The sequence below is a fragment of the Penicillium arizonense genome (genome assembly GCF_001773325.1).
Source record: "Penicillium arizonense strain CBS 141311 chromosome Unknown PENARI_contig007, whole genome shotgun sequence".
Lineage (NCBI taxonomy): Eukaryota > Fungi > Ascomycota > Eurotiomycetes > Eurotiales > Aspergillaceae > Penicillium > Penicillium arizonense.
This window is the reverse complement of record NW_019173284.1, coordinates 515,555-543,131: the sequence shown is the minus strand read 5'-3', so window position 1 is coordinate 543,131 and position 27,577 is coordinate 515,555. Positions and strand designations below refer to the sequence as shown.

At 50.0% G+C, this 27,577-nt stretch overlaps 8 protein-coding genes across 8 annotated transcripts; 3 read left to right on the top strand and 5 right to left on the bottom strand.

Annotated features, from left to right (window-relative positions):
- Window positions 1–202: 202 nt before the first annotated feature.
- Window positions 203–4,798, bottom strand: PENARI_c007G06316 (DNA-directed DNA polymerase alpha catalytic subunit POL1; the record flags this gene model as incomplete). The annotated part of the gene is made up of 5 exons (XM_022630978.1): window positions 203–1,183; window positions 1,236–1,976; window positions 2,030–2,590; window positions 2,639–4,357; window positions 4,412–4,798. The coding sequence occupies 5 exons, from the start codon at window positions 4,796–4,798 to the stop codon at window positions 203–205; spliced, it is 4,389 nt and encodes a 1,462-aa protein (XP_022489250.1).
- A 1,998-nt stretch (window positions 4,799–6,796) lies between these two features.
- On the top strand, window positions 6,797–7,587 carry PENARI_c007G02049 (uncharacterized protein; the record flags this gene model as incomplete). Its single annotated transcript, XM_022630767.1, has 3 exons — window positions 6,797–6,853; window positions 7,350–7,410; window positions 7,580–7,587. 3 exons carry the CDS (start codon window positions 6,797–6,799, stop codon window positions 7,585–7,587), a joined length of 126 nt encoding a protein of 41 aa, XP_022488929.1.
- Window positions 7,588–9,897: 2,310 nt separating this feature from the next.
- PENARI_c007G11736 (40S ribosomal protein uS9) lies at window positions 9,898–10,721 on the bottom strand (the record flags this gene model as incomplete). The annotated part of the gene is made up of 4 exons (XM_022631230.1): window positions 9,898–10,188; window positions 10,322–10,393; window positions 10,588–10,610; window positions 10,676–10,721. The coding sequence occupies 4 exons, from the start codon at window positions 10,719–10,721 to the stop codon at window positions 9,898–9,900; spliced, it is 432 nt and encodes a 143-aa protein (XP_022489231.1).
- Window positions 10,722–11,097: 376 nt separating this feature from the next.
- PENARI_c007G09217 (mitochondrial 54S ribosomal protein uL13m) lies at window positions 11,098–11,823 on the top strand (the record flags this gene model as incomplete). The annotated part of the gene is made up of 3 exons (XM_022631102.1): window positions 11,098–11,118; window positions 11,207–11,567; window positions 11,693–11,823. 3 exons carry the CDS (start codon window positions 11,098–11,100, stop codon window positions 11,821–11,823), a joined length of 513 nt encoding a protein of 170 aa, XP_022489105.1.
- A 441-nt stretch (window positions 11,824–12,264) lies between these two features.
- On the bottom strand, window positions 12,265–13,300 carry PENARI_c007G02248 (urate oxidase; the record flags this gene model as incomplete). Its single annotated transcript, XM_022630780.1, has 3 exons — window positions 12,265–12,389; window positions 12,463–13,109; window positions 13,164–13,300. The coding sequence occupies 3 exons, from the start codon at window positions 13,298–13,300 to the stop codon at window positions 12,265–12,267; spliced, it is 909 nt and encodes a 302-aa protein (XP_022489197.1).
- Window positions 13,301–15,187: 1,887 nt separating this feature from the next.
- Window positions 15,188–18,446, top strand: PENARI_c007G12051 (uncharacterized protein; the record flags this gene model as incomplete). The annotated part of the gene is made up of 8 exons (XM_022631245.1): window positions 15,188–15,310; window positions 15,366–15,386; window positions 15,442–15,499; window positions 15,561–16,195; window positions 16,245–16,347; window positions 16,399–16,671; window positions 17,011–17,081; window positions 17,136–18,446. The coding sequence occupies 8 exons, from the start codon at window positions 15,188–15,190 to the stop codon at window positions 18,444–18,446; spliced, it is 2,595 nt and encodes an 864-aa protein (XP_022489272.1).
- Window positions 18,447–18,965: 519 nt separating this feature from the next.
- PENARI_c007G03314 (uncharacterized protein) lies at window positions 18,966–19,595 on the bottom strand (the record flags this gene model as incomplete). Its single annotated transcript, XM_022630837.1, has 1 exon — window positions 18,966–19,595. The coding sequence occupies one exon, from the start codon at window positions 19,593–19,595 to the stop codon at window positions 18,966–18,968; it is 630 nt and encodes a 209-aa protein (XP_022489384.1).
- Window positions 19,596–25,442: 5,847 nt separating this feature from the next.
- On the bottom strand, window positions 25,443–27,109 carry PENARI_c007G07610 (C2H2-type zinc finger protein; the record flags this gene model as incomplete). Its single annotated transcript, XM_022631037.1, has 3 exons — window positions 25,443–25,468; window positions 25,525–26,292; window positions 26,344–27,109. 3 exons carry the CDS (start codon window positions 27,107–27,109, stop codon window positions 25,443–25,445), a joined length of 1,560 nt encoding a protein of 519 aa, XP_022489190.1.
- Window positions 27,110–27,577: the final 468 nt, after the last annotated feature.

Here is a 27,577-nt window from a genome sequence, read left to right as displayed (position 1 = left end):
TGGAGATAAGATAAGAGATATCAAAATACAAAATGTCTACTTGCGATGAGCCGAGCTTTTGGGCCCCGATGAGCCCAGGTGTAGTCACAATGTAGCAAAGAGAAGTTAAAGTTGAAGAGGAAAGAAAACCTGAATTATGCAAATTTGTCGTAATGCTTGCCCAGACCCCATCCTATTTACATCCAAATCATAATTGAAGCATTTATTGTAACATGAAGCGAAAGAGACCATCCATCTCTACCCATTGGCGTCCACACTTCTTCAAGTAGCTGTCGACAACACCCTTGATCGTACCGAATCGTATCCGGTTGAATTCTACAAGGGCGGCGATGCTGTCCTTCTTCTCTCCTGTCTCCTTCTCCGCTGCACTCTTAGCCTTGTCAACGTCCCAAAGACCCGCAAAGTATAGGAGCTGGTTGTAGATCTCCTTCTCTGAGTACTCATAAGACATGCGACCGAGACAGCCTTCTGCTCGACCACGAGGACCGAGACAGCGATGTCCATACACGCTGATCTGGCGTGTGCGGTTTCCACATGATGAGTCGTCGCAAGCTAACCACCCTTCATAGTATCGTGAGGTTTGTTCACGGATCTGGTTCTCCAGCTGAGCGACAATGGTCAAGACTGAGAAGGGTTTCTGGCAGCTCTGGTTGGGGCAAACAATTCCGTGGGAGGTGCACATGTGCGACGAAGTCACCAGACCCTCAAATACCGACTGTTCTTTGCAGAATCGGCATCTCAAGTTGAATCGTGTGGAATCGGCAAAGCGGACGGAATCCGGAATTTGGGATTCGAGTGGGAAGATCTCGGCATTTTGCTGGCTGTTCGAACTGGAGGTGTGGATTTGGTACTTGCGAGTATCAAGGCCCAAGCACTCAGCAAGGCGGACGGCGTCGGTTCCAGGGATTGGAGCGCAGAGACGCTCAATAGGGGGGAAGATTTGTTTGAGGATGTAGAACTCGACGTCTGGCTTGAGGCCCGAGTCGGTCTTCAGAACGTCCTGCGGGCTGTATGATCGTTTAGCAGGCGGCAGAGACGAGGTTTCCGAGTCTCCGTTGGTCACAATGTATGATATGACGTCGTTGGGCCGAACATTTTTGCCCCTGGCAATGTCACGAAGAGCGACTTGCGCTGGGGGCATACTCTCCTTGTTAGGGTACTCCTGGGGTCGTTTCGAAAGTTTCTGTCAAAGAGTTAGCAGAATGAGCGGAGCAGTTCTGGGCTTCATTACGAACCGTGTAGATCACGTATTTCTGGACAGGAATGGTGTACTCCTTCATTCTGTCCGCAAGTTCGCGCAGGTACTCGTGAACTTTGTTGAGGACGACTTCCTGATCCTCGCCAGACAGAATCTCTTTGAGAAGCTTGGACGAAACCTCCTTTGAAAGGGCACAGTATTCACGTCGCTTCATATCAAGGCCCTTGACTTCAAGTTTCTCGACATACTTGCCATCTATCTCGGTCAAGTTGACAGCAGCGTACTTCTTTTTGGCGTGTAGCAGGAGACGGCGGAAGACATTGTCGATGTCGATCTCCAGAAGTCGATAGCGCTCGTTGACTGCTTTCTTGAACTCGTCCCCAACTTTGAGAGCGTCGCTCATATTGTCCATGTTGGTGTTGATCATTACCGAATCAGTATCGCCATAAATGACTCGCAATTGCTGACTTTCCGCCAGTTCCTTGGTGTTTCTCAGAATTTCACGTCCCTTGAAGGTGGTGAGCATAGCCAGGGGCCGGGCATAGAAGCGACTCTGTGTGTATCCCAAGCATCCGTACATGGAGTTCGCAGTCAGCTTGAAGGCCATTTGTTTTGTGTCCCACAAAGCCAGTTGCTCGGGCGTGGCTCGCTTGTCTTTCATCAACTTCTTCACTTCGCGTCGACGACCAACCAACGTTGCGATCAGCCGAGGTAGCACACCTTGGTCCTGGTCCGAAGAGGGAATATCTGGTACTTTTTCTTCATTCTCGTTTTCGGTCTGCTTGTTTGGTTAGAACGAAGGTATGAGATTAGGGTGAGGTCCAAGCTTACCGAGGCTGTCCGGTCCACTGTGGTGAAACAAATGTTGTACTCTTGAATGATACTGGGGTACAGACTGTTGAAATCCATAACCAGGACAAACCGGTCGTAGAGGCCTTTCTCGGGCTCAAATACAAGACCACCCTTGAATTTGTCCTTCTTTTTCTTGTCGACCGCCTCGTCCTCGTCGCCATCCTGCATTATCTTCTCCTCTGCCTTCTGAAGACGAGAAGAATACTTGTCGGGGCAAATGTACTTGTTCCTATGGAACTCATGGAGCAGAATGTACTCATTTCGTTCTGCACGTGTACCGCTAAGTGTGCGTGCCCATGAGTTACCAGCGATGTTAGTCAGAACCTTTGTGAGCGGCAGCATTTGAAGACGCAGAACCAATGCCGCAATGAAGTATGTATCCGTATCACAATGATTGACGAAATTCATGAGGCCTTCTTTTGTGGTTGCCCAAGTCTTCAATGCTGCCTCGGTATCCAGTTCCTGTCGCACGTTGCCTTGGCCCAGGTAAAGCTGGCACATTTCAGTTAGACTCCACGATTGGCATTTCGTCATGAGAGACTACCTAATGTCAGCGTTGCCTTGTAATAAATTTGTAGGAGCCATTACCTTGCCCATATCGTTGGCTACGTCACACATCAATCTTCCGGCAATCAACTGCCTTTCCGCAAAGAAGTTGCCGCCCTTGTTGAAGTTCTTAGGCCAATCTCCGCGCCTAAGTCGACCAATACGGTGCCACCCCGGTGTCTTCTTCTCACGCATTCGGCTGAGCAGAATACCTAAGTCGACATCCTGCAGCTGGTGACCCATGATGACATCCGGATCCATTTTCTCAAACAAGGCTAGGAACTTGCTGAGCAAGAACTGCTCGGTCCTCTCCAGAATCACAGTACCGCGTTGTTGCTTTGCTTCGGTTTCGAAGTGCATTGGATATGAACCACTAGCAGGTCGCATAACAGTGAATGTCTTGCAGGGAATTTTCTCTGGGGAAGTAGTATCAGTGAGAGATATGTCCTCATACACTCTAGCACTCGCCACCAAAATCTCCTGCTTGTTTTCTTTGACATTGAGCTGCGTACGGAAAGCGAGACTCATGAATGTCAAAGGCGGGGTGTCCATACTCTCCGAGTCCGGAACGGGGCTGATTAGTGCTGGTTTGGTGGCCTGGCATTCAAACTTGCACCACGATGCATTGGTGACTGCGGCGAAGTCGGCCTCCTCAATTTTGAGCCAGCATGGGCCCATGATGTTCTTCCAGAGAACGAACTGCTCAAAAAGGGAGGTGTTGGTACCGAAGACGTTGGAAAAGGTCTCCCCTTTTGTTTCCATCGGCAACGCAGCTTTATCGTAAGGATAGAGTAGCTTAAGATACTGTGCCTCCTTCGGGACACCGGGCATTTCGAATGCGTACTTCCGCGTGCATTCTTTGATCTTATGCATGCCGACCTTGAGCTTGGACATCATCTCGTCGACTTCGGTGTAGACGTCTTGCATGTCAACCTCCTCTTCAGTCGCGCGTCCATGCTTGTGTCTGTGTTCCCGAGGAAGAAAGTAGAGTTTTCGCAGAATATTGTCAATCTTGACGAACGCACTGGTGTAGGATCCATTCTGTTTGTTCTTCACCTTTCCAAACAAGCACAGACTGCCATTAACTTCCGTGTAGTCCAACCAGAAGATGCGCAGGCTACCGTCCTCTTCAACTACATCTTGAGCACGCAGTTTTCCGAAGGAACGCATTTCCGGGGCTGGGCTGCTGAGAACGTTCAACTTGCTCCGCACATCATTCCAAGACGGATCCATGACTTCCGGCATAGTCTTGACTGGAGATGAACTAGCCGGTTCCGAGACGGCTTCATTCTTGATCTTCGGGGGCGGTCGGCTTCCAGTCATGTTGATGCTTTCCGTCTTGACGCCAGAGTCACCCGTGACTTCCGCGACATCCATGAGGTCAATGTCATCATCCTCCGGTTGCTCGGCCTTGACTGGGACGATGTTCCTGCGCTCTACTGCCTTACTAATTGGAGATGAGGGCAGAATATCACTCATGGGAACATCATCGTCGTCTGGCATCGGGAGGGGGCCGTCGTCGAGGTCATCAGAGTGTAGTGCTTGGTCCTTCATTGGTGAGCTTGGCATGTCATTTTCGTCTCGTGGGTGAGCCTTCTCGCGGCGACGCTTTTCGGACAAGGGCGGGGAGAGAACGCGAACTTTGCGTCGGGCCTCTGACTTCACAATATTTCTAGTGGGGGCTTTGTTCGATACGACGTTGGTGTCCACCTCTCCGAGTAGGTCGGCCATGAATGCATCATCCTCGGCAGTGGCAACAGGCTAGGAGCACTGTCAGAAAGATTACTTTTGATGTAATGTGCAAGGCGCACTCACCTTGGGTTTGGGTGCGGAAGACGTAGCTTGTCCACTGTTGAAGTACCTGGAGATGCCTTTGTCCATTTTCTCCTTTTTCTGCTGTTCTTCCTCGCGCTTTCTCTTAGCAGCCTTGCCTCGTCCGGGTAATTCGTCGCTCTCATCGCTGGCGTAGTCCACTGTTTGTTCATTCCACACTTCGCGGCCATCATCTGCATAACCGGCACCATTATCGTCGACGACAAAATCGTCTTGGTCGAGGCGGTTGCGGATGACCTTTTTGTAACCATCATCATCGACTTCATCGTAAATGTCGCCCTGGTCTTCGATCTCGTATGTTGAAATTCGTTTCTTTCCTGAGGCGCGAAGAGCCCTCAGCTCAGCTAGCCTGTCCTGGGCAGAAGGCATGTTTATAGTATTGGAGACCACTGCCCATAAATCAGAATTGGGAGACAGAAACCTGGATTGGGATGACAATCCTTGCGGGGAAAGGGAGGACGAAAGGAGAGTCGCGCATTTGATTCAGGCGCGTGGACGCGTTGTATCGCGTCCGCGGCCTTTAATTAGATTATATCAGCAAATCAATTATCCTTAGAGCCTCAGGCATAATATATGCCTGAGGTGTCAATAATGAATGTAAGGAAGCTCGGTGCTTCGGAAAAACTAAAGTGCGATATCCTCCCGGAGTAATTCTTACCCAGCACAAGTCCGGACTATCTTTTATCCGAATATACCGCGCGATTGTCGCCTCAGGCGCCAACTTTGAGCCCTAACGACATAGACACTTCACCTGTTTTATCCACCAACCGCTATGGGTGCAAGGGAACCCTTTCACCCCATATTGCTTCCTAGTGCTGTTATATGGTTGTTTCAGGAATTCTGGCACAGGGATCCATAGTACATTCATTTTATAGTAGGTATGCATCTCTCGTTTGGCGCCGGATAGTGACATAGCGGGTCACTGTGGAACAGTTTACATTAAGATAAAGTCCTGAATTATGTTAGGATGAAAACCAAAGCTACAATGAATTTGATACCAAGTTCAACATAGAACGTAGATATGGTCAAACCCTGGAGATAAGACCCAAGCGCCCACACCGACGGGTTGTTGAACGCTGGACCAATGTAGTTTGTCCAAATAGCGCATTTCACGTACAGGACAGCGATGTATAACCAGGTATGCATGAGCAGGTATAACTCAGAAACATGGGGGATATCCATTATAAGCCCAAAGCCGAACATACCTGACGATAGATGAGCTTGACTCTTCTGGTTTGGTCAAATGCTCGTACTTCGCTAACACTATGGTGATTTCTAGCCATGTATGAGGGGCATTCCTCTTCATGGGAATGGAAGGACTTGGCTATATGGCCATTCCACCGTGCGATGCTGTGGTTCGTTTACAATCATGATGCTTTCTATGTCAAAGCCATCTTTTCGGTATGGGCGGAGTTCACCATCGTAGATAATCGGGTTGGCAGTAGCCAAGGAGGTAGACTGTACTGTAACTGCGTAAAATACTAGAATTACCACTCCAAATTGTTGTCCTTGTTGAGTAATTTGCTGTTGACTCGTCGCCGTCGGTGGTTTCACGATCTTTCGTCAACCTCTTGCGATGCACCATCCACGTCCCCACGAACCCACGCATGTTTAACCCATTCATTCTCTCCTCTCCCCGACCTTCAAGATATTATCGAAGGTTCTTTCGAAGCCACCGCTATCAATCGCATGACTTCGACGTTTCAGACGAAAAGTCATCCTCCGGTCTACTGCATACTTCCTGCACCTTGAACTTGAGGCTTTTGGAGCGATTGGCCGACCCTATACCATACCAGCACACAGTCTCACCTGCTTGGCGTCTGGTATCAAGAAGATAAGTTCTCTGATAAAGTCCCCACTGCATCTTACTGCCTCACTGAAGCTCGAGGATAGCATTTCTAGAGCACATTTCCCGATACCGCGTCTTCGTCGCGCTTCAGCCACAACCAGATAAACCGACATGGATCCAATGAGTACAAAAGACGATCTACTCTACGATGACTTGGTATTACCTTTCGGTTGTCGGTTCTTGAGATGAAAACCAAGTTGGTGTTGAGGGATCATACATCCTATACCCGACCGGACGAGGGCTACCCATCCAATCCACACATCGTGTCATCAGTTCATGGGCTAACTTCTGGAACTACATCTCTAGGCTGGCCGATCTTGTGCTGCTATAGGAATCCTCGAGACACCGCTAAGACCCGACATACGATTACACTGGTGATGAACGACATAATCCCAAGTTGATGGATCGAGACCTTCTCTCCATATGGCACACTGGATTGATGGACTGGCTCACCGATATTGAAACGTTCTTTATACACTAAGACCTTTCGAATTGGTCCACCTTCGTGGGCCAACATGATGGCTGGAAAGAGCATTTTAACTGATACGACTACGTTCATTGTTCGTCGAATCCAGGTATGTCCTATCATCCTTACTTTACGATCCATCTGGTGGGTACACTGATTTGCGATTCTTATCACCCACGTTCTTTTCCTTGCTCGTCGTCGATGATGAAACGTTCTATACACTATGAGCTTTTGAATTGGTCCACCTTCGTGGGCCAACATGATGCCTGGAAAGAACATCTGAGGCGACAACACTATTTACAGTGATTCCTTTTCCCAAAGCCAGGTATGTCCCCTCATCCCATCCATCTGTTAATACACTGATTTGCACGTCGATGATGAAACGTTCTATACACTATGAGCTTTTGATTGGTCCACCTTCGTGGACCGACATGATGCCTGGAAAGAACATCTGAGACGATAGCATTAATTACAGTGATTCCTTTTCCCAATCCCAGGTATGTCCCCTCATCCTATTCGTCTGTCAATACACTGATTTGCACGTCGATGAAGAAACGTATTGAATTTGGGACTGTTATACTGACACTTTTTTTCCAAATCATTAGTCTTCGCCTGTGCAGGTTATCACGACTCGGTGCCTCATTGCCACATTCGTTACACTTTATGGTAAGTGCAACTCCTCCATGAGACTGCCCCAGCCTTCTATGATGACTCCTTCGAAAAGAACAATCCGAGGAACAGAGTCCCCTATTACATGGGTGGACTCTCGACCGATGCTGATTTCCCTACTACTTCACATCTGATCCCTTTTTTCCTCCAATATCAAACATCCCAGCACAATGATTTCAAGATTATGCTGGCCTCTCTCAATTCTAGGGTTTTCTTCGCTTTCACAGGTTATCACGTCATGCACTACGCTCGCTACACTTTATGGTAAGTGCAACTCCTCCATGAGACTGCCCCAGCCTTCTATGATGACTCCTTCGAAAGAACAATCCGAGGAACAGAGTCCCCTATTACATGGGTGGACTCTCGACCGATGCTGATTCCTCTACTACTACACATCTGATCCCCTTTTCCTCCAATATCAAACATCCCAGCACAATTATTTCAAGATTATGCTGGCCTCTCTCAATTCTAGGGTTTCGCTTTCACAGGTTATCACGTCATGCACTACGCTCGCTGCACTTTACGGTATGAGCAATTGATCCCTCGATATGGACACGAAAAACCTCTGTGATGATATGAAAACAAAAATCCGAGGAAGAGAATTCCCGATTTATATGGAGTGCACTGTCAACCGATGACGGTTTCTTTTACTACCACATTGTCTGAGAGGTTTCCAATACCAAGCCGCTTTGAACGAGTTGGAATCAGTGATATTCCTCTCTAGATTCCAGGACCTCACCTTTGCGGCGGGTTTATATGGTATACCACATTGACTACTTTCTACGGTATGAACAACTGATCCAAGCAGAAAAGCTGAAATATTCTATGATGATACCAATGTCATCCTTTTGAGGAACAGAGTCCTTGCTTATATAGCGTGGGCTCTTGGACCGATGCTGACAAACACCAAATTGCCTGATCTGTTTTGAATACCAAACCTCCAGAACACTTGCCATTCAAAATCGGTGACTGACATTTCTCTCCAACCCTAGGACTTCACTCCGCATTCGCAGGTTAACCCGAACATAATACCAGTTTCGCTGTTCTTTACGGTACGTCAGATTGATGCATGCATGTGGAATTGGATCCCCCTGGGATGAGACACCTGAAAAGAAATTTGACTCGAACCCAGTAGGGGGAGAGAATGAAATTCTCGGAACTGGCTGGAGGACTGTGATCCACCGTGGGACCCGACCAAAGATACAATTTTACTGTTTTCTGAGGGGATTGATTCAAATACAGTCATATATAGCCTCATTGAGAACCAACTGCTGATATTTCTTCTTCAACAAACGATATAGGATCACACTTCCCGGACCATGAGACGACAAGCTGGTTGCTGAGCTGGAGGGACAACTGGTGTCGGCGGTCATGGCGGCTCATTTACAACACAACGGGGCAAATATGGACACAAGAAGCTCGGAATGCAGTGCTTGAAGGAAGATCAGTGCTTGGTAGTCTGCTAAGACATAAGCTCCATTCGCACTTTCAACAACAGGTGATTTATCTCTACGAAGTATGGAATGTTTGAACAGTGGCTAATTTCAGGACATCCCAGAGAAATCAGCAGCCGTCGTCGAGGGTCGTCACGCATTTGAAGGACTGTGGAGCGCGGTTGATCTTGAGACATCTCTACTGTATATCCCTCATGTACCGAGGCTGGAATGAAGAAGCTGGAGGATGGTGCCAAGCGAAATCTCATTTTCTGGTGCTAATACTACTTTGCTATGATGTACTGAAAAAGTGGCAGAGCAAGCTTCTCAAGTTAGGGCTCGAATCGATTCTGCTGCATTTGACCGGTGACGGATTCTACCACGCATTATGTGATAATGCCACGGCGGTGTAGATCTGCTACCTATACTTCCTCACCAGTGGCTAGGTGCAACTCAGACTAAGGTGTAGCTGGAGACCTGTGCCTTTTCACTTAGACTCATGTAATGCCGTAACCGCCTGGGTAGCAACCTGCTTGCAAGATTGGGCTTTAGGATCTGTATGCACAAGACCGTCAAACCAAGGTAGAGGTTAGTTGCCTAAGAAAAGAAAAGTGATCCAAACGCCGCAATTACACTAGTTCAGAACCAGAAATAACAAGAAAGATTGAACAAGATAAAACCCAGTATCATTGAGTAGATTTTCCTGGCTATGCTAGGTATTTTTTCCAGCCGTGCAGGACAGCGCCAGTGAAAAACATAGGATATCCATCCTCAACACAGAAACCGGCACAGCAACCAGAGGCCATGTTTCCCAAAGACCTCCAGCCCGGTTCTCGGATCTCATGTACGAGCGGTCATACCGAACAGAAACCGCTCAATACACATTCCCCCGGGGATCCTCCCAATCCCCCACACAGTCCACCAAAAGAAGTCATGGAAATGAGTCGTGAGAGAAAAAAAGACATAAGACAGACACGTTCCCATTTCCTCCCAATTGTAAACTTTTCTTTTCCCTTTCGCCGCGTAATAAGGTATAAGAGAGAAGAAAAATTTAACGGTAGGACTTCTGGTAGCGGGAGCGGGCACCGCGACCACCGAACTTCTTGGGCTCGGCACGGCGGTTGTCGGCAACCAGGAGTGTGCGGTCGTACTGAGCGAGAGCCTGCTTGAGCTGGTTCTTGGAGTGCTCATCGACGTACTTCTGGTAGTAGGCGACAATGGACTTGGCGATGGCCTGACGGATGGCGTAGACCTGGGAGGTGTGACCACCACCGGAGACACGGACACGGATGTCGACACCGGCGAACTTGTCAACGCCGACGATCAGGAGGGGCTCGTAGACCTAGATTTCAAACAGTCAGTTCTCAGAACTGGTTTAAAAATTCTCCGTTGCCATTTGTTGGTTTGTGGGCGATTCGTTGCGAATCCCTTTTTTTCTTCCGGCGGCCGGGTATTGACGGAGCGAGTGTGCGTACCTTGAAGCGGAGGATCTCAGGCTGGACCAGAGAGAGGGGCTGGCCGTTGACCTTGACGAGGCCCTTGCCTTGCTGTAAAAACACTCAGCATGTTGTCCAATTGAAATGCGTAACCCCCATATCGCGCAATCCGTTGTTCGTAGACCCTTTCGAAAATTCCATGTCGACTCCCAATTCTCTTCTTCCATAATAACTCTCCATGATCCCTTCCAGGTTTTCCGAAACAACGTGTTGACATCGAGGAGGGGGTAGAGGCGTCTTCATACCTTGCAGTGGGCGACAGCGGTGGCTATTGAAAATTGAATGTCAGCGCACAGATTCCAGATGACCTGGCATCGAAAAATTAGAGCTTACCCGTCTTCTTCTTGCCGAAGCATTGCACACTCGGGACGGAAGCCATGGTGGATGAAATGGCCCTTGTTGTCGACGGGGAGGGGAGTGTGTTGTCGTGGGAGATGGAAAAAGAGATCACTTGAATTCCCATACACACTGATTTGCCCTTCGGTGCGGGTTTCGCTTAGTGTGCGGCCGCTAAGACCGCTTTAGGTTTAGCTCGGCACGAGACTTAGGGCTTGGTCACATGACCCGGAGAACTTCGTCGGGCTGGGGAACAACAGTAACGTGAGAGGCCGATCAGATCAAGCGTTGAATCTCGGCCAGACTTGGGTGTTGGGTCTATCTTGTTGCTGTGATACTAAAGCGGCTATCCCGCTTCATTACTTGTTCCACTTTTACCTATCCCGACCCCTTATTACACCCTCCGTCATCTCAGCAAAATGTCGCAACTCGTCGGCAAGGTAAGTAGCTTCAATGCGGAGTCTGCCGGACCACCGCGCATGTCCGCAATCATATCAATGGACCCAATTCTAATCTTTGACACGATAGACACGTCTTGCTTACTCGCGCGCGTGGCACTATGTCGACGCCGGCACGGATGAACGCTCCCTGGGCCGGCTCGCCTCGTCCATCGCCCTCGTCCTGATGGGCAAGAACAAGCCTATCTACGACCCCTCGACAGACTGTGGTGACTACGTTGTGGTTGCCGGATGCCATGACCTCAAGACAACAGGAAAGAAGCGCTTCCAGAAGAAGTACTATACTCACACGACGCGGCCGGGTAGCTTGAAGAGCATGACGATGGATCAGATGTTCGCTAAATGGGGTGGTGGTGAAGTGCTGCGTCGGGCTGTGAAGGGTATGCTTCCCAAGAACCGTCTGCAGGACTCTCGCTTGGCCCGTCTGAAGAGTAAGTGCCGGTTCCTGGTGGATAGACTTGTGGAGATGTACCCATTGTCCTCTCTGACGATGGACAACACCCTCTACTCAATCCATGTCCCCCTGTTATGAGTCTCAACTAAAATACTCGTGCAGCTTTCGAAGGTCTCGCCCACCCCTACAAGGAGAACATCGTCAAGTTCGGCAACAAATCGACCATGATCGGCGCCATGCCCGAGGTGCAAGAAGCCTTCAAGGCCGCCAAGCCCACCGAGCCCACCGCATAGAGCATAAATTTCTCTCCTTCTCCTGTTACCATTATCGTCATTTACAACGCGACCTCAACCGGGTCCGCGCGTGCCTGTATTCTATTCTGCGATGTTATGATCCAACCGCAAAAGCGCATGGGTTCGGAGTCCACCTGGGATATTGCTTTTGATTTACCATCTACTCTACCGTTGGCTTGGCCTCGGGCTTTTCTTTTCATTCTCTCCAGCCTGCAGTTTCCTTGAATTGGAATGTACTTATAGCACATACAATACTACATACTAAATAAGTTATTACGGGAAACAACTTGGAAGCGAAACGAAGTAACTTTGTGATGTACCAGATTGGATTTGAGATAGGGAGTCGGTATCCCAGAGGTATAAGAGGATGAGATATATGTACAAGAGAGGGGAAAAAAAAGTCATGCATGTCAGAGCTCGCCGACAGTCCAAATCTAGCATCTACAGCTTAGCCTTCTGGCCAGCTCGGGCAACGGTGCACTTGATAAGACCATTGGGGTTAGACTGAGGAGCATAAACCTCGGCATCCTTGCCAGTGTTCTTGAGGCCCTTGTGCCAAGAGAGATCTATAAGCGCAACGATTAGTCCAGAACCCCAAAGCCTGAAGCAAGCAGGAAAGAAAGCAGTCAGGAAACGTACCAATCTCGAAGTAGTGCTTGTTAGGCAGCGAATACTCAACAGTCTCAAGCAAAGGCGCAGCAGCAAGAATCTGCTCGCCCATCTTGTACATGGTAGCCTGAACACTGGCACTGACGTCCTCAGCGAAAGTCTTGAGGGTAATCTTGCGCGCAGCCTCATAGGCAGCATTGAACTTGCCAACGTCGGCCTTGACCTCCGCCACATTGGCGAACTGGCGCCACTGCCAGTTGGCAGCAACATCAGTGCTGAGAATCCGGTCCCAGGTCTCCTTGAGAGTAGTGTACTCATCACGGAGGAAACCCCAGAACTGGGAACCGGTGCTCTTCAGCACGGTCAAGCCCTTGATCGCGGAGTTAATGGAAATACCCTTGCCCTCGACAACATCGACTTGCACATCGCGGGTCTCGGCGCCGGGCTGGATGAACGAGTGGGCGTGCGGCTTGCCGTCGACGTCCATGCGCTCCCAGCGGTGGGTGATGATGTTGACGTGGGCGGCGTGGATGTGGTTGTACTTCTCGATGAAGTGTGTTCCCAGGATGGAGCCGAACAGTTCGGGGGGTGTGACGGGGTTCTGGCGGGCTGTGATGTAGATGGTGTTCTTGATCGAGTCGGTTGCGACGATCACGCTGTTATCGGCCTTAGTGTAGCTGCGGAGATGGGTTAGTTGTGTGTTTGATAAGGGTTAAGAAGGTGCTACTTACGAGGTCTCGATATCGCCTTCAAGCAGGACGCAGACGGTCATCTCCACGACTGTCTGAATGCCGGTCTTTGCATCGCGCTCCACCTTGAGCACGCGGACATTGTCCTTGCCGTAGCGGGCTGGTCCCAATGCGCTCATTTTGAGATAAGGGTAGGATAGAAAGTTTAAGTAGGTTGAAAGTAGAGGGTAATGCAAAGCTGAAAGAGAAAATGTGATTATCGCAAGCAGATACGCCAACTATTTAAATCACATCGCCATCGGGCACCTCCGATGACCGCGGATGGCCGTTCTCCACTCCCGATCTTATCGCTCAACTGCTCCTCTCATATCGCAACTGAGTATGGCCTGACATACAGGTCTGGCCTGCAATTCCCGCCAATAACTTCCAATCTCACACCAAAGACAACATGAACAAAAGCAAAAACGTAAGTCCATCCCCAGACTCTCGGCCCAGCCCGAACATCTCAAGATCGACACGAACCCATCAACATTCCACGACCGGAATCCGAACTTCCGACGCCCGAATGCATACAGTAAGGTGTACTCCGTATATTCCTCTCTACAGTCCACAGCAAACCCCGTTAAATCCCACACTCCAAATCCCTCGCTGACGGGATCTTGACTCGCCTATACCGGGATCTACCCATGGACGCTGCTCTCCACTTGTCAGCCTGTTCGGTTTCGGCGACCTCCACTGCGGATCGAGCCTGCGCGGAGAGCTGCGATCGTAGCATGGATGTGTTCACTTGTTACTGACGGATAATATGGTTTTACTGTCCCTTACTACGCATGGTCATGCCTTTGTTGTACAGTGCGGAGGATATGTCATGGTTTGCTTATTGACTTGTGCTTTTATTGTTGGGGTTGTTCTTTTTGGTCTTTTTGGATATACGCTCTACAGATATTTCGAGTTAGCAATATGTATACACTATTCATGCTTCCGTTACATGGGCGGATGAACTATCTCGCTGTATACGTTGCTTGTGTCTGGAGTTTAGGTGTGTCGCCGTATTTACCACTGGACTATCGTCTCTCCAATAACAGTGACAGGTCTTTTTTTGTGGAAAGTATTTCTTATATATATTCAATACCATTTGGTCAAAAGGTATAGACAGAGGCTCAACACCACAGGGTACGACAAGCGACATTCAAGGCGAAAAGCCGTGGCCGACACACCCTGTCACAGCATATGCAGACATCCACTGCGCCAACCAATCCAATACTCTACATGAATACGGCACGAGTTACCAAGAACCCCCTTCCCCTCCAGCAAACTGACAATACCCCCCGAGACTTCTCATGCAACCAGCCAAGGTATTGAGCATATACTGTAGTAGTAGCAAAGAAGGGGCGCCTGACAAAAGCAAAATTCAGTGGCGGGGTTTCATGCACTGGAGATCATGCGAGACTTGTTTAAACCACAAGCTGGTCAAGGCTGAGATAACAAGAATCAGAGCTAATGGAGATATGCGCGTGGTTCATTATCATAGAATTCAAGACCTAAAGCACATAGAAACTAATTTCATTTAACTGGCGAAAAAAAAAGCCAAAAGCAAGAAGTATAGCCGAGCAATAACAGCCCCCAGCTAAAATCACAACCATCGAATCGGAAGCTGAGGTGTGCTCCAAACCCCGGTGCATAGAGTTAGTAGCGTCATGCACGCAACGACTATCTGACGACGTCTGTATGTAGTGCGCATATCATCACTCTAAGCAGAAATGAGAATATTCCGCGATTGGAGGGAGAGTCGAAATGGAGTCGTGGGCGAAGGTCCGCGAGATTCTACATGGGGACTCGGCTGACGGTTGGTTTTTCTTTGTTGGACAAAGAGCCACTTCGCGTTTCGGTGTCTGTCATGTATTTACCTGTCGTTCTTTGTGGGTTTTGACTTGGTTTAGATGACATAGCTGAGCAGGGCTGAGTTGTCATTTTTGCAAGAACAAAAGTTGTCTGTGTTGAACTTGCTTGCAGGCATCTCCCTCTGTTTTTGGTTTCTGAGCCTTGTTGTTCGTCTTGATATCAACATGTTCATGTGGGTTCTACCAAGTTCTAAGAAGGGACCCGGGGAAACGCGTCAACCATGGCTGCTGAAACTGCGTTCGTCGACAACGTTCATCATTGGCGCTGTCTGGATGTCCACTTTCTCGGTATGTGACTTGCATAGAGTTATCAAGCCGTGACTGACTTTGATTGGAATGGAAGGAGTTCCTGCTATACGCCATGGTAAGTGTGCCTTCTTCCCTCGAGAAGGATGAGAACCATAATCAATGTTTAACAGATTGTCCCCGTCATGCCGACAGCACTCGTAACCCGAGCCGGAGTCGAGTATAGCCACCGTAAGTCCTGTCCTAGATTCAAAGATAGATGCCCACAGATCGCATACTCACACCGGAACAGGCGAATACTGGGTCAGCGTACTACTCATGTGCGAAGCCGGGGCATCCCTAATTCTCTGTCCATTATTCGGATACTTAGTGGACCGCGGGCGCACACGACGACTGCCATTCATATGTGCGCTGATCCTATTAGTTGGATGTATGCTGATCCTGCAACTGGCACGTTCCGTGGCCGTGTTTGTGGTAGCACGTCTAGTCCAAGGAATCGCAGGTGCGTTAGTAGTAGTAGCTTCTTTCGCTTTGATTGGCGATGCCGTGCCGCAGTATCGTCTTGGTCAGACGATTGGGTACCTAGGCTCTGCAATTGCGTCTGGTTTCTTGCTGGGTCCGTTCCTTGGGGGGATTGTTTATAATGCTGGTGGGTATGACGCTGTTTTTTGGTTTGCGTATCCCATTCTTGGCGTTGATATGGTTATGCGGTTGGCTTTGGTTGAGAAGAAGGTAGCTGCTGAGTGGACTGGGCCGAATGGGGACGTCGAGTCGGAACAGCGCAATCACGCTGCAGTACCGTGTGAGCCAGTGGCTGTTCCCAGGAAGAGAGGATGGATTATTTTGAAGATGCTCAAGCAGCGCCGAGTCTTGATTTCTTCGGGGGCGTTGTTTGTCCAGGGACTGTTGCTCTCTGCTTTTGATGCGGTACATTGCAGATTAGATGTTGACCATGACAGCTTGCTGACTACAGCAGACACTTCCCGTCTTCGTGGAGACGACATTTGGCTGGAATTCTCTTGGCATGGGTCTGATCTTCCTCCCAATGGCAGTTCCAGCCTTCTTCGAGCCCTTGTTTGGTGAGTACCGCGTCGGTCTCACGAAATGCATTCACTGATGCTGCCCGCTAGGCTTCATCACCGACCGATTAGGTGCGCGCTTCGTATCTTTCGGCTGCTTCGTAGCTCTCTCGCCCACCCTCATCTGTCTCCGATTTGTTGAGAAGAACTCCACTGGGCAGATTGCGCTGCTCGTGGTGTTGCTGTTCCTCACGGGTATCTTCACCCACGCCTGCGCACCAGCCATGTACGTCGAGACCCAGCTAGCCCTCACTGTCATGGAGGCCAATAATCCAGGCGTACTGGGCCCCAAAGGTGCTGTGGCGCAGGGATTCGGACTGCAGAGTATGTGCCAATTTGCGGGTGTGTTCTTCGGTCCGCTCTGGGGTGGATTCGTGGAGTATCGATGGGGGTGGGGCGCGATGACGGGCACATTGGGAGTTTTGGTGGCTTTGACTGCGATTCCAATATTGTGGTTGGGGGAGAGAGTTAATGAAGAAGCAAGGTGAGGTTACTCGGTAGGCAGCACTTAAGGTCTGTTCCACTGTTCGGTTGGACTATCCCAATCAGGCAACTCATCGGCAGTGATCCACTGCCCTTTTTGGTCTCTCGATCGGTTGACTTCATCTGTCTTCTCTTTATTTTAACTACATTTGACATTGGTCTCTCCTGCTACATAAATAGCGAGTGATTGGGCTCTGTTCATGACCATGTCTCTTCAACTTCTACGACACGCTCCAAAGCTAGCGACCGCCGTAAGTCTCATACTTCTGTACTCTTTGATATGCATGTGATCTGACTCTATCAAGAGCTCGCGACTATCACTTCAACTTTCCAGAGCCTCATTCTCCAACTTCACTCACTTCAAACATACTACCACCACAATGCCACCAACCAACAAAACCTGGCACATCCAACAACGAGCTAAAACCCAAGCAACAACCCAAAAATACACCTGCCCAGCAGAAACAACTCCCCACCTAGCAACCCTCCTAAGCTTCCCATCCCGCCGTTCCCTCCTCCCAGAACTACACGAGAAAACAAGCACCGAAATAATAAACCTAGCAAAAACAATTGCAACCTTCGAACCAGTCCGCCTACACGTGCGCCCAGAAGACCTACTCCACGCCCAATCCCTCTTAAATGCGCACCAGAACCCCAAAACCGCATATCCAATAACCCTAATCCCAGCCCCAACAAACCACGTCTGGATCCGCGACACAGGCCCGGTTTACGTGCGCGGCACACACGACAACACCCGCTACGCAATCGACTTCCAATTCTGCGAATGGGGCCACAAAACCGGTGAAAGAATCTACGGCAGTAGCGCCTCGCCCGCAGCAGCACTAGCGCTAGAACGCACGCCGGCGTACGCCGACTGGCCTGTTATGGACGAAGCAGCCATGGCCGAGAATACGAATTTCGCGCGGGCAGTGCTAGATCTGGAAAACGAGGCTGTGGCTGCGCAATTGCCAGACGCGAGTCCTGAGCCTGTTACCCGTGTCTCGACACATATCCGGCTTGAAGGTGGGGGTATTGAGATTGATGGGGAGGGGACGTTTATGGCGACGGAGAGTAGCATCGTTGGTCCCGCGCGGAATCCGGGTTTATCGCGGTCTGAGATCGAGGGGGAATTGAGTCGGTTGCTTAGTGTTACTAAGTTTATTTGGTTCCCTGGGCGTGTTGGGTTGGATGTTACGGATGTGCATATTGATGCCGAGGCGAGGTTTGTTCGGCCTGGGGTTGTTGTTGTTTGTCGGCCGCATGAGAGTGCGGAAAAGGTGCATTGGGAGGTCTATGAGGAGATTCGGGAGGTTTTGAGGGATTCTGTTGATGCGCGTGGGCGCAAGATTGAGGTCCATGATGTTGTTGAGCCGGATCCCAGGTTTGTGAAGGGGGATTTGCCTGGTGAGGAGGCTGCGCCGGCGGCTTCTTATGTCAATTTTTATTTTGCGAATGGGGGGTTGGTTATGCCTGCTTTTGGAGATGCGGTTGCTGATGAGAGGGCTTTTGAGTTGATGAAGAGTCTTGTTCCTGAGAGAGTTGTTAAGCAGGTTGCTGTTAATGCGTTGCCGAGGACTGGGGGTGTGTTGCATTGTGTTACGCAGCAAGTGCTGTAATTTTAGACAGTTATTGTATCCAAATTGGATGATAAGATGTTGTATTGCTTTGAGCTAGCCGATAAACCAGCAATATATGCGTATAAACCACTCGGTAACTTCAAATAGCATGTAACATTGATATTGGCAATGACCTGATATCGAAATCCATGCGCTTTTGGTCAGGCTTTGCATTGCAGGCAAAAGAGAGAAAATAAAGAGGTAAAGAAATCACCCAAATCATAAGTCATGTAAGAAATCGTGTAATGTATGTCTTTTTTGGGGCTTCGTTTGTACCAGCAAAGGCAATAGAAAGAAGCCAGTCCCCAACCATCCAGAGACCCAGAGAAGAACGCCGTTCCCGGTGACGCCCGGTGAATGCCAAACGCCACACGAATGAATCATAAAAGAAGGCACAAGCACAAGCATGAAAATCGTAAATATCAAGTCCCACCACTGTGGTCCAGGGTGCAGTTTCGTATCGAGTTGAATCAGAGGCATAACAGAGGCAGAAGTAAAGTAGAAGCAATCCCAGTATCATCACAGGCTCAACTGATCAATGCTCCCAACCCTTCCACTCCCCCCAAGCCGCCCGCCACCCTTGGTAACCATACCAAGGCGGTAAAACCGCTCTTCACCAGCCGGTGTCCGCCCCCCAATATACCACTTCTCAGGCCCAATAGCATCACGGAACCCACCGGAGCCACTGGAACTATCACTGCCACGACGCTGGCGATCAGCCGGGCCCCGGTTGATCGGAATAGGGGTGGACGAAGCCGGAGTCGTCGGCGGCGAGGAAGGAAGTGAGGAATCGGCTTGGGCAGTTGCATGGTGGTAGTGATGGGCTGGGTGATGGGCTGGGGTCGGGGCGGGTCCTTGTACGGGCCCCGCTGTGCCAGTCGCTGATGCGGATGTCGATGAGGAGTGGGTATGGTGGTTGTGGCGCGAATGGTGAGAAGCCGAGCCTGAGCCTGAGCCGCTTGAAGATGAGCCCGCTGCTTGCGCTGAGTTGGCGGCTTTTGTGGCGATGGCGCGGGCGCTCTGGGAGATTTGGGCTGTGGAGAGGGATGAGGTGCCGCCGCTACCCACGGGCTGAGATGTTGCTTTGTAGGTTGACTGGGCGCGAAAGGCGGCCAGGAAGTTGGCCAGGAATGGGCGGTTGGTTGACATGATGTGTTCACCTAGATGTGTGAATCTGGAGAGATCCAGGGAGATATTGAAAAGGTGGAGAAATGAATGAGGGAAGATCCCGACTTCTACCTTGTAAGTTCCCGAACCCGTAGGCGCTCCAATCACAGCCGTTGTTTTATGCCCATGACGTCGCAATGGGAATTTCCGGAGTTGTTGACTGCTGACTTCGTTTCTTTTTTAATGTCTTTTTCGTTGGGCATCTCATACAGAGGACCTCTGTTTTTGGTGTTCATTTATAGCTACTAGGCTCTCTAAGCCTGCAGGATACCAGGTGCATAGTATGTCGCGACAATCAGTACCACATTGAATGCTTGGCCAGTTCTACTGTAGTAGATATGTCTTATCTCTAACCACATGGATATACTAGCTATGCACGCACTGGCACTTGACTTCACCCAGTCTTCTATAAAGCATAGTAGAGGTACCTTAGACGAAGTATACCTCGGATGTACGGATAGGACCGGGCACACGGTTGCTTGGCTACGGACACAAGGATGTAAACAAAGCAGGGGCCTAAGACAATCCGTGAAGAGAACAAGTGAAGCTATTTTCAGCCCCATGGTCATCTGTCTTGCATGTATAGTCGTGCCACTGCTGAAGATGCGCCAGTGAGGCCATTCCAAATGCAACCCGTCTTCCATAGACAGTTGGATCGAGTTCCTGCCGTGGTTGTCCTGTTCCTCTCGAAGAAAAAGCAGTTAAGCCATGCCAAACCTGATGCTAATCTATGCATCTTCCAAGAACGGTTTTTCTATTCTCTTACCTTCGTCGTCACACTGCCGCCGAAGAAGAGGCAGTCAAGCCATTTCCAGCCCGGAGGTCATGCATCTATATACAGTCATCCCATACCTAGAGAAGAACTACTGAGTTCATTCTTACCCTGACCGCAATCTTTCTATCTTCTAAAGATAGAAGTGCCATTCTCCTGCCTTTGCTGTCCTGCTCATCGTTGTAACGCGTATGATTCCTTTTCCACCTATTTCTCTGTGTGTACGTCTCGGCCGCGGGGTGTCTTCGGGGAACTCGACAGTCTGGGACCTCATAGGAGTGTAGTGGAATTATTAGTGAAAGCCCTAAGATGTTCGAGAGAGAGTCTCGCTGGTGATCCAGCTCGTGAGCTCGTAGATTGTAGGATTCCCTAAATGATGCTGGCGTGATGTTTGTTTAGCGTCTAGGCAGGTCGTGATAGTCCCTTTGGGACTCTTAACGATGGGAGCTTGCCAGGCTTCTTAGTTTCGCCTCGTGGTATCACGGGTGATCTCTGTGCTCTGGGATTGTAGTCATGCTTTTTGTTAGTGGAGGATCATCGTGGATCTCCTCGGTCATCGAGGAAGAAGTTCCCAGACAGAGAGGATACCCACTGGTGCCAACAAGGAGCTGCATTTACCTGGTCCTTGCTATTCCCTACTTGCCCGCAACACCCACGCTTATTGATTGACTCCAAGTCGCCTTGCCGCCAGGTACTTAGACCTGAGCCCATGCCAGGTTCTTAGTCACCATACCCCGGTTCCTAAGTACCTGGTATGTAGATAGGTTTATTCCAATTACAAGTCTGCCTTAGCAGATAAAGTGTGATGTAGTTTCCTGCCTTGTAGGTCCCATCTTCATGCCCACTTGCAACGCCGTTAAGCATAGACACTCGTAGCCAAATGCCCCAGAGGTGGCTATTCGAAGACGGGCCACACGTGCTGAAAATGTAGCACTCAGGATTATAGCTCCAATGCGCTAGACTACGGAGCATGGTCACCCAGGGTGAAGCTATTGCTGTGCGCCAGAGTCCAGGGACTCGATCCGTGCCGGTTACTGGCACGGCTGCCCATGAAGCACATCCCGAGGCAGTAGACAGTAATGGTATTTCTTTCCAAGGGGTTTTTGGCCATAGTAACGGTCCCAGAGCTGCCCTTCACGTAGTCAAAGCCAAGTAATCTATACCACTCGTAGCTCCGTACGTGTAATCCCAGTCTGCTGCTTTGCCTCCATCCGCTAGTACGTCCCGTGTCTCTCACCATCATTCTTCTCGTTCAGGCTACAGAATGGCACTCGTGTTCTCGTGCGGCGTCCAGGCGTGAGCTTTGGGTCCTTTGTGGCTCGGGGGCTCCTGTATGGCCTCAACATCGTAGAGTAGATCAATGTACCTTAATCTGTAGCTACATACCAGCAGCGACCTGTGAGGCAGTTTATTTTGCTATATTCTAGTCCTGTGGCCGTAGACAGGGCCCGCACAACGGCCACCAAGAACCTCGTTTGGCGAAAATCGTCTCCTGGACCGAAATCATCGCTTCGAGCCTCAAAAAGTTGTACTCTACTCTGGCTGGTCTCTACAACGTAGCCATGATGTTTTTGAAGCTCTCTGGGGTCTACAGAAGCCGTACGGGCCTGATGAAGCCCGATTCCATGCAGGGCTGCCAGGCTCCGGCAGATCGACGCGCCACGTGCCTGCGGCTCTGCACGCCAAATCTGGATCTGACCAATCAGAAGCAACCTTGCATTGGACTCGACCAATCACAATCGAGTATTTAACTATATATACCCTGCTCTTCACAACTTTCCCTTGTCTTCTTCTTCTCTTCTCCATCTCTTCTCCATCTCTGCCTTTTTTTCTCTTTTACCCTCCGCGGGACCCTCCTGGCCAGGGGGTTCCAAGGTGGTCCCACCTCAACTTCCTTTTCATCCTTCAACCTTCGAACATCTCTAATGGTTGTTCAACATCTGTCATGGTTGTCCATGTTTGTTCCATGTTTTCTTCCTTTACCTTCGTTATCTTTCAAGACTAACATGACTCTTCTTTCTTAGACTTACCTCAACTCACCTCACCTGACCGTCCTTGACTTGCATCAACACTTGACACTTGCCTTGCCTCTTCGATACTTGCCTTGCCTCTTCAATACTTGCCTTGCCTCTACATACTTGCCTTGCCTCTTCGATACTTGCCTTGCTTCTTCGACGCTCAACACATGGTACAACGACCGGGGTGGGAAAGAGGGGTCTCCGCTTTTCGTAGCGGGTGGGACTGGGTGGAAACAGGGTCTCCGTTTCTTGTAACGGGTGGGACTAGCCGGACGGACGACAAGCATCGGCACTCAACACATGGAACAACGAATGGGATATGAACAAGAGTCTCCGTTTCTTGTAACGGGTGGGATAGCAGGTTGGACATCGACGGGAATCGGCACTCAACACAAGCATCGACAGGCATCCCCACAGGCATTGGCACTCAACACTGGTATTGGCACTCAACACTGGCATAGCTAATATCAAACTCCAAGTCTCTCAGCCTCCAAGTCCAACATCAACAACCTTCTTCAGCCTTCATATACTTCAAGCTTCTTCAACCTTCATATCCTTCAACCATCATATCATTCAACCTTCTTCAACCTCCTTTGACCTTCAGCCTCCATGACCAACCTCCATGACCAACTTCCATGACCAACTTCCATGACCAACCTCCATGACTTCTCACCCACCTTGGCATCAAGGCTTCAACAACCAACACATCCAACGTCTTTCCACTTTGTTGGCTTCTGGCATCCATGGACAGGTAACGATCACTGTCTCGTGCCTCCAGTCAGTTCAACATTTGCTAACAATCAAGACCTCGCACTTCATCGAGCTAGATTCACTTCATTAATTCCTTCTTGCCTGCCTCCAACAACACCTCACAACCCACGGCTTGCCATCTTGCCTCATCTGTCAACACTTCATGACATCCATCTGACCTCGGTCCACAACAACAATCTTCATCCACCTTCCACGCTTCAGGCTCTTGCCTTTGCTCTCTTCTCTTCTCTTTCTTCTGTCATTTGCCAACACCGCTTTGACACCTCACCTCGCCTTGCCTCACGGTCTTCCATGGTCTCAACTCACAACAACATCCTTCGGTCTCAGGTCTCAAGTCTCAGGTCTCAGGTCTCAGGTCTCAAGTCTCAGGTCTCAAGTCTCAGGTCTCAGGTCTTCGGTCTTCTCATTCTTCCCCAATGTTCACCCCACTTTCTGCTTCCTGTTTTCGTGTCACCTCTATGAGAGGTCCGACTCCCATGTATTCAATCAAATGCAGCATTCATCTCCAAGTCCATCTTCTTCATCCTTCTTAGGTCTTCAACGTAATTCCTATTGTATGGTCTTGTAACTTGTAACATGCTTAAGGGTTAAAACTTCGTAATAGTTAAGACCTTACGGTAAGAGTTGTTGTACACATGGACATCCTCCTTATGGTCCTGGTAATTGTCTATTGTCTAAGCACAGCTTGCATCATTGTCTTTGCTTAGGTAGTGCTTCATCTGTATCCTTCTTTGCAGTGCAAGTTAAATAAGTGTCTTGATCTCGCTGGACCTATTACAAAGGCCCCAGGAGCTGAGGTGATTTGGGATAATTCACAAGCATAATATTCGCCATTGCTGCCCACTGCCTTGGACTCGACTGTAGACAAACCTCCTCCCGGCAAAATTCCAAGCAGCTGAACAAGACGATACTCACACTCGAAGTCATGCTTTGAACTCCACTGCACTTGACTACGGAGATACTTTCTCTCTGCAAAATCCTCGATGTCTGAGCCAGACGGTATTCACGATCCATGCTCTGTTTCTCTCAACTACACTGGACTACAGGCAGACATACCCGAGCCACTGTCCACACAATCCTAAACAACTGAGCAAGCCGGAGTATTTGAGGAAGATAGTATTCATCAATGCTCCACTGTGTACTCGATTACACTCAACTGCACACATGCCTCTTCTACCCAAAACCCTCAGGCAGCAGGTGTAGATATCAATTTAATCGGACATGGTCAAAGACAAATACATCTATGGCCATATACCAGAAAGACAAGTGGAAAGATAAGAAGGTCTATTTCTAACAGCTTTTCCCCGAGGCCCAGAAAGAAAGAAAGAAAGAAAGAAAAAGAAAAAAACACCTTAATCACACCATAATCACACCCTATCCCTATCAAACCCAAAGCACATATAATATAAACCGTGCCAAAGACCGAGAGAAGGCCAAGCGATGCACACACACCAGACGGAAGAAAAAAGGAACCCGAAGGAAAAAAAGAAGAATGATAAAATAAAAGCACATGGTGAAACTTTCAGCCAAAAGAAGGATAGAATCGACAACGGCCATCCCATAAAAAAAGAAGTAATATAAAGATAAAAGAGTAAAAAAAGCTTTTTTCTTCTTTCTGATGATCGAACACTCGCGCAAAAGATGAACACATGCCCATGTCTATAGTATGAAGACGCCGGAACAAACCACCCACCATACCGACCTGCCTCCCCAACACACACACACTCACGCACACGTACATACTCCAATGGACAATGGAGAGGAGCGAGGAGTGGGTGGGGAGGGGAAGTGTAAAGATATAAAGAACAACAACCAGAGATATCGCAAATCAGTCCCATTGAAGATGTGACATAAGGGGAGACACCCACGCCGGATGGGGGAAACAGAATCGAATGTAGAGTAGAATAAAAAAGGAGGTAGCCATCAAGGACACACGATACAAAAAACAAAACCGGAATACGGACGCCGGGGCACGGAACGCCGCTGCGAGCTTCTCGAGCGGTGGAGGGGTCGGGGGTCGAGCAGAGGCGGTTCGGATCAGGGGACTATCGTTGGCGGAATTGAGAATAGAGAATCGCGACCTGTGAATTTGCACCAGCAGAAAGCAGGTTTGGGGATGGTGGACAGTTTTGATTGAGAGGGTGGAGAGCAGAAGTCCTACCCCCGGCGTTGCAGAAGAAGAATTTGGCTCTTGTGGCTTTTTCCTTAGCTCGTTAAACGCTTTTTCAATCTCGTCTCATCTCCTTGCTTTCTGATCGAATTCACTGTCTACTGTCTCGCGGGCTGCACGGTGCCTACTGATGGTCAGTATACAACGTATTGATAGATGGTAGGAAACTTCATGACTAACCGTCACCACCCATGGTGGTCGAGGCAAGGTACAGACCGTTCATGCCGCTCTCGGGGGCAGTGGTGGCGGGGTAGTACTTGCGGTCGTGGTCGACGGGAGCGTGGATGGACTCCTGGCCCGCGGCCATGGAGTGGGGGAAAACGGGGTTGATGTAGCCATCCGAGGCGCCGTGCTGAAACATCGAATTCCAGTCAACACCAGCGGGATGTGAAGGGGGACCGGGCATCACCGGTTTGTGGTCAGGAAGGACCAGGGGCTTTACCTGTTCAAGGGGACGATCAACCGTCAGCTGCTGGCCATGGGCATCTACACCGGGCTGCATGAGGTACGGATTCTGTTTGGGCGCAGCCATCCACGAGGCTCGCGCTTGCGCCTGGCTAGCGGAGAACGCGTCGTCACCGGGACCACGGTTCATGCCGTTGACAGACTGCATCGTGAAGCCAAGCGGCTGCTGATCCGTGTAGGCTGGACGACCGGCGGCCATTCCATTGCCATTCACGGCCCCATCGAAATGCGCACCCATGACACCATTGGAGTGGGGGACAGTATTACTGACTTCATCCTGGAGCGGCTTGGGAGGGTTGGCCGCGGCAGCCGCAGCTGCTTGCTGCTGAGACCGCTTCAGATGGGCCTGGGGGTGCGACAGGTGGGTAGCACCAGTCGGGTTACCCCGACGAATCGAGCACTTTTGGAAGTGACGCTTCAAGATGTCACTGCGGGAGAAGGTGTCCTTGCACAGAACACACATGTAGGGGCGATCACCGGTGTCTGTGACGCGTTAGTCAATGCGAATTTACTATATGTCCTTCCCGAACTCACGTCTCAATAGATGGCGCTTCAGGTGCTTCGCGTGGAGGTAAGTCTTATTACAGTGCGGGCAGGGGAATTTGCCGTCAGCGTCCTTGGCGGGAATGGTGGTACTCTTCGCAGTGCCATTGACACCGTTGGTCACAGGAGTCGCGCGGCCCGGGACACTGGGCAAGATGCCACGGCGGCCCTGAGAGCCCACGACCTGCGTGCGTGGCTGTTCCTTGGCGTAGGGAGAGCCGTTCGCGCCATTCACATCAGGTGTCATTCCCCAACCCTTACCATCAGAATAGCTAAAAGCACCGGAGGGTAGACCATTGAAGTCCGGGCGACGGTCGCGTGGGGGAGCCGGAGCGATCGGCTGAGGGTAGCTTTGAGCGGTGGATGCGGGCGGGAGCACGCTCGGGGGAGGTGGGGGATACTGCTGGTGCGCCTGTGTTTGAGGGTTAGGAAGGTTTAACAGAGACGATGGCGGAAGGCTACCGACAGTCGTGTGCGGCATCATAGGGGCCGCGGAGGCCCCGTAGACATCGTGAGTTGAGGCGGGATAACGCGACAGATCCGGCCGGTACGGCTGGCCCATGTAGTGGTGCGGCGCGGGGGACTGAGGGTGATGCGGCTGCAGAGGAGGCAGCGTATGCGGCTGCGAGACCGGGTACTGCGGCTGCATCGAGTATTGTGGCATGTGCATGCTCGAGATGGGAGTCGAGGACAGAGGCGTGGAGCCTGGTGGCAGGCTGGTGGAGGGAGGACGGGAAGGGTGAGATCTGGGATCCATTGTAGAGAGAAAGATCGAGGAAAAAAGAAGTTTGTTCACGGTAACTGAATCATCGAACTCCGAAACCTGCAATCTCGAAATTTTTTTCTTTGAAGCGCAGCTCCTTGTTTGACGAAATTTTCCCTGGAGGCGGAACGAAGCAACAGATCACGGATCACGGGATATGTGAAACTCGGGACTCCACAAGATGAAGAAGAGAGAATGAGAGAAGAAGAATGCTTAATTGAAGAAGAATATCCCCACGGCAGAGAAGTGTGATTTATCCGCACGTTGTCAGCGTCGATGGTTCTGTATCCACCGAAGAAGCGGGCGTGCAAGTGGGTCTGCAGCACAAAAAAACAACTAGTCCGAGATCTGCTTCGCGTCAAGGATCAGAAATTGAAATTGGGCGATAAAAGTAGATGAAAGAAAGAGATATCCGAATAAGAAAAGTCGATAGGTCGGAGAATTGAAGAAATTGAGAATTGG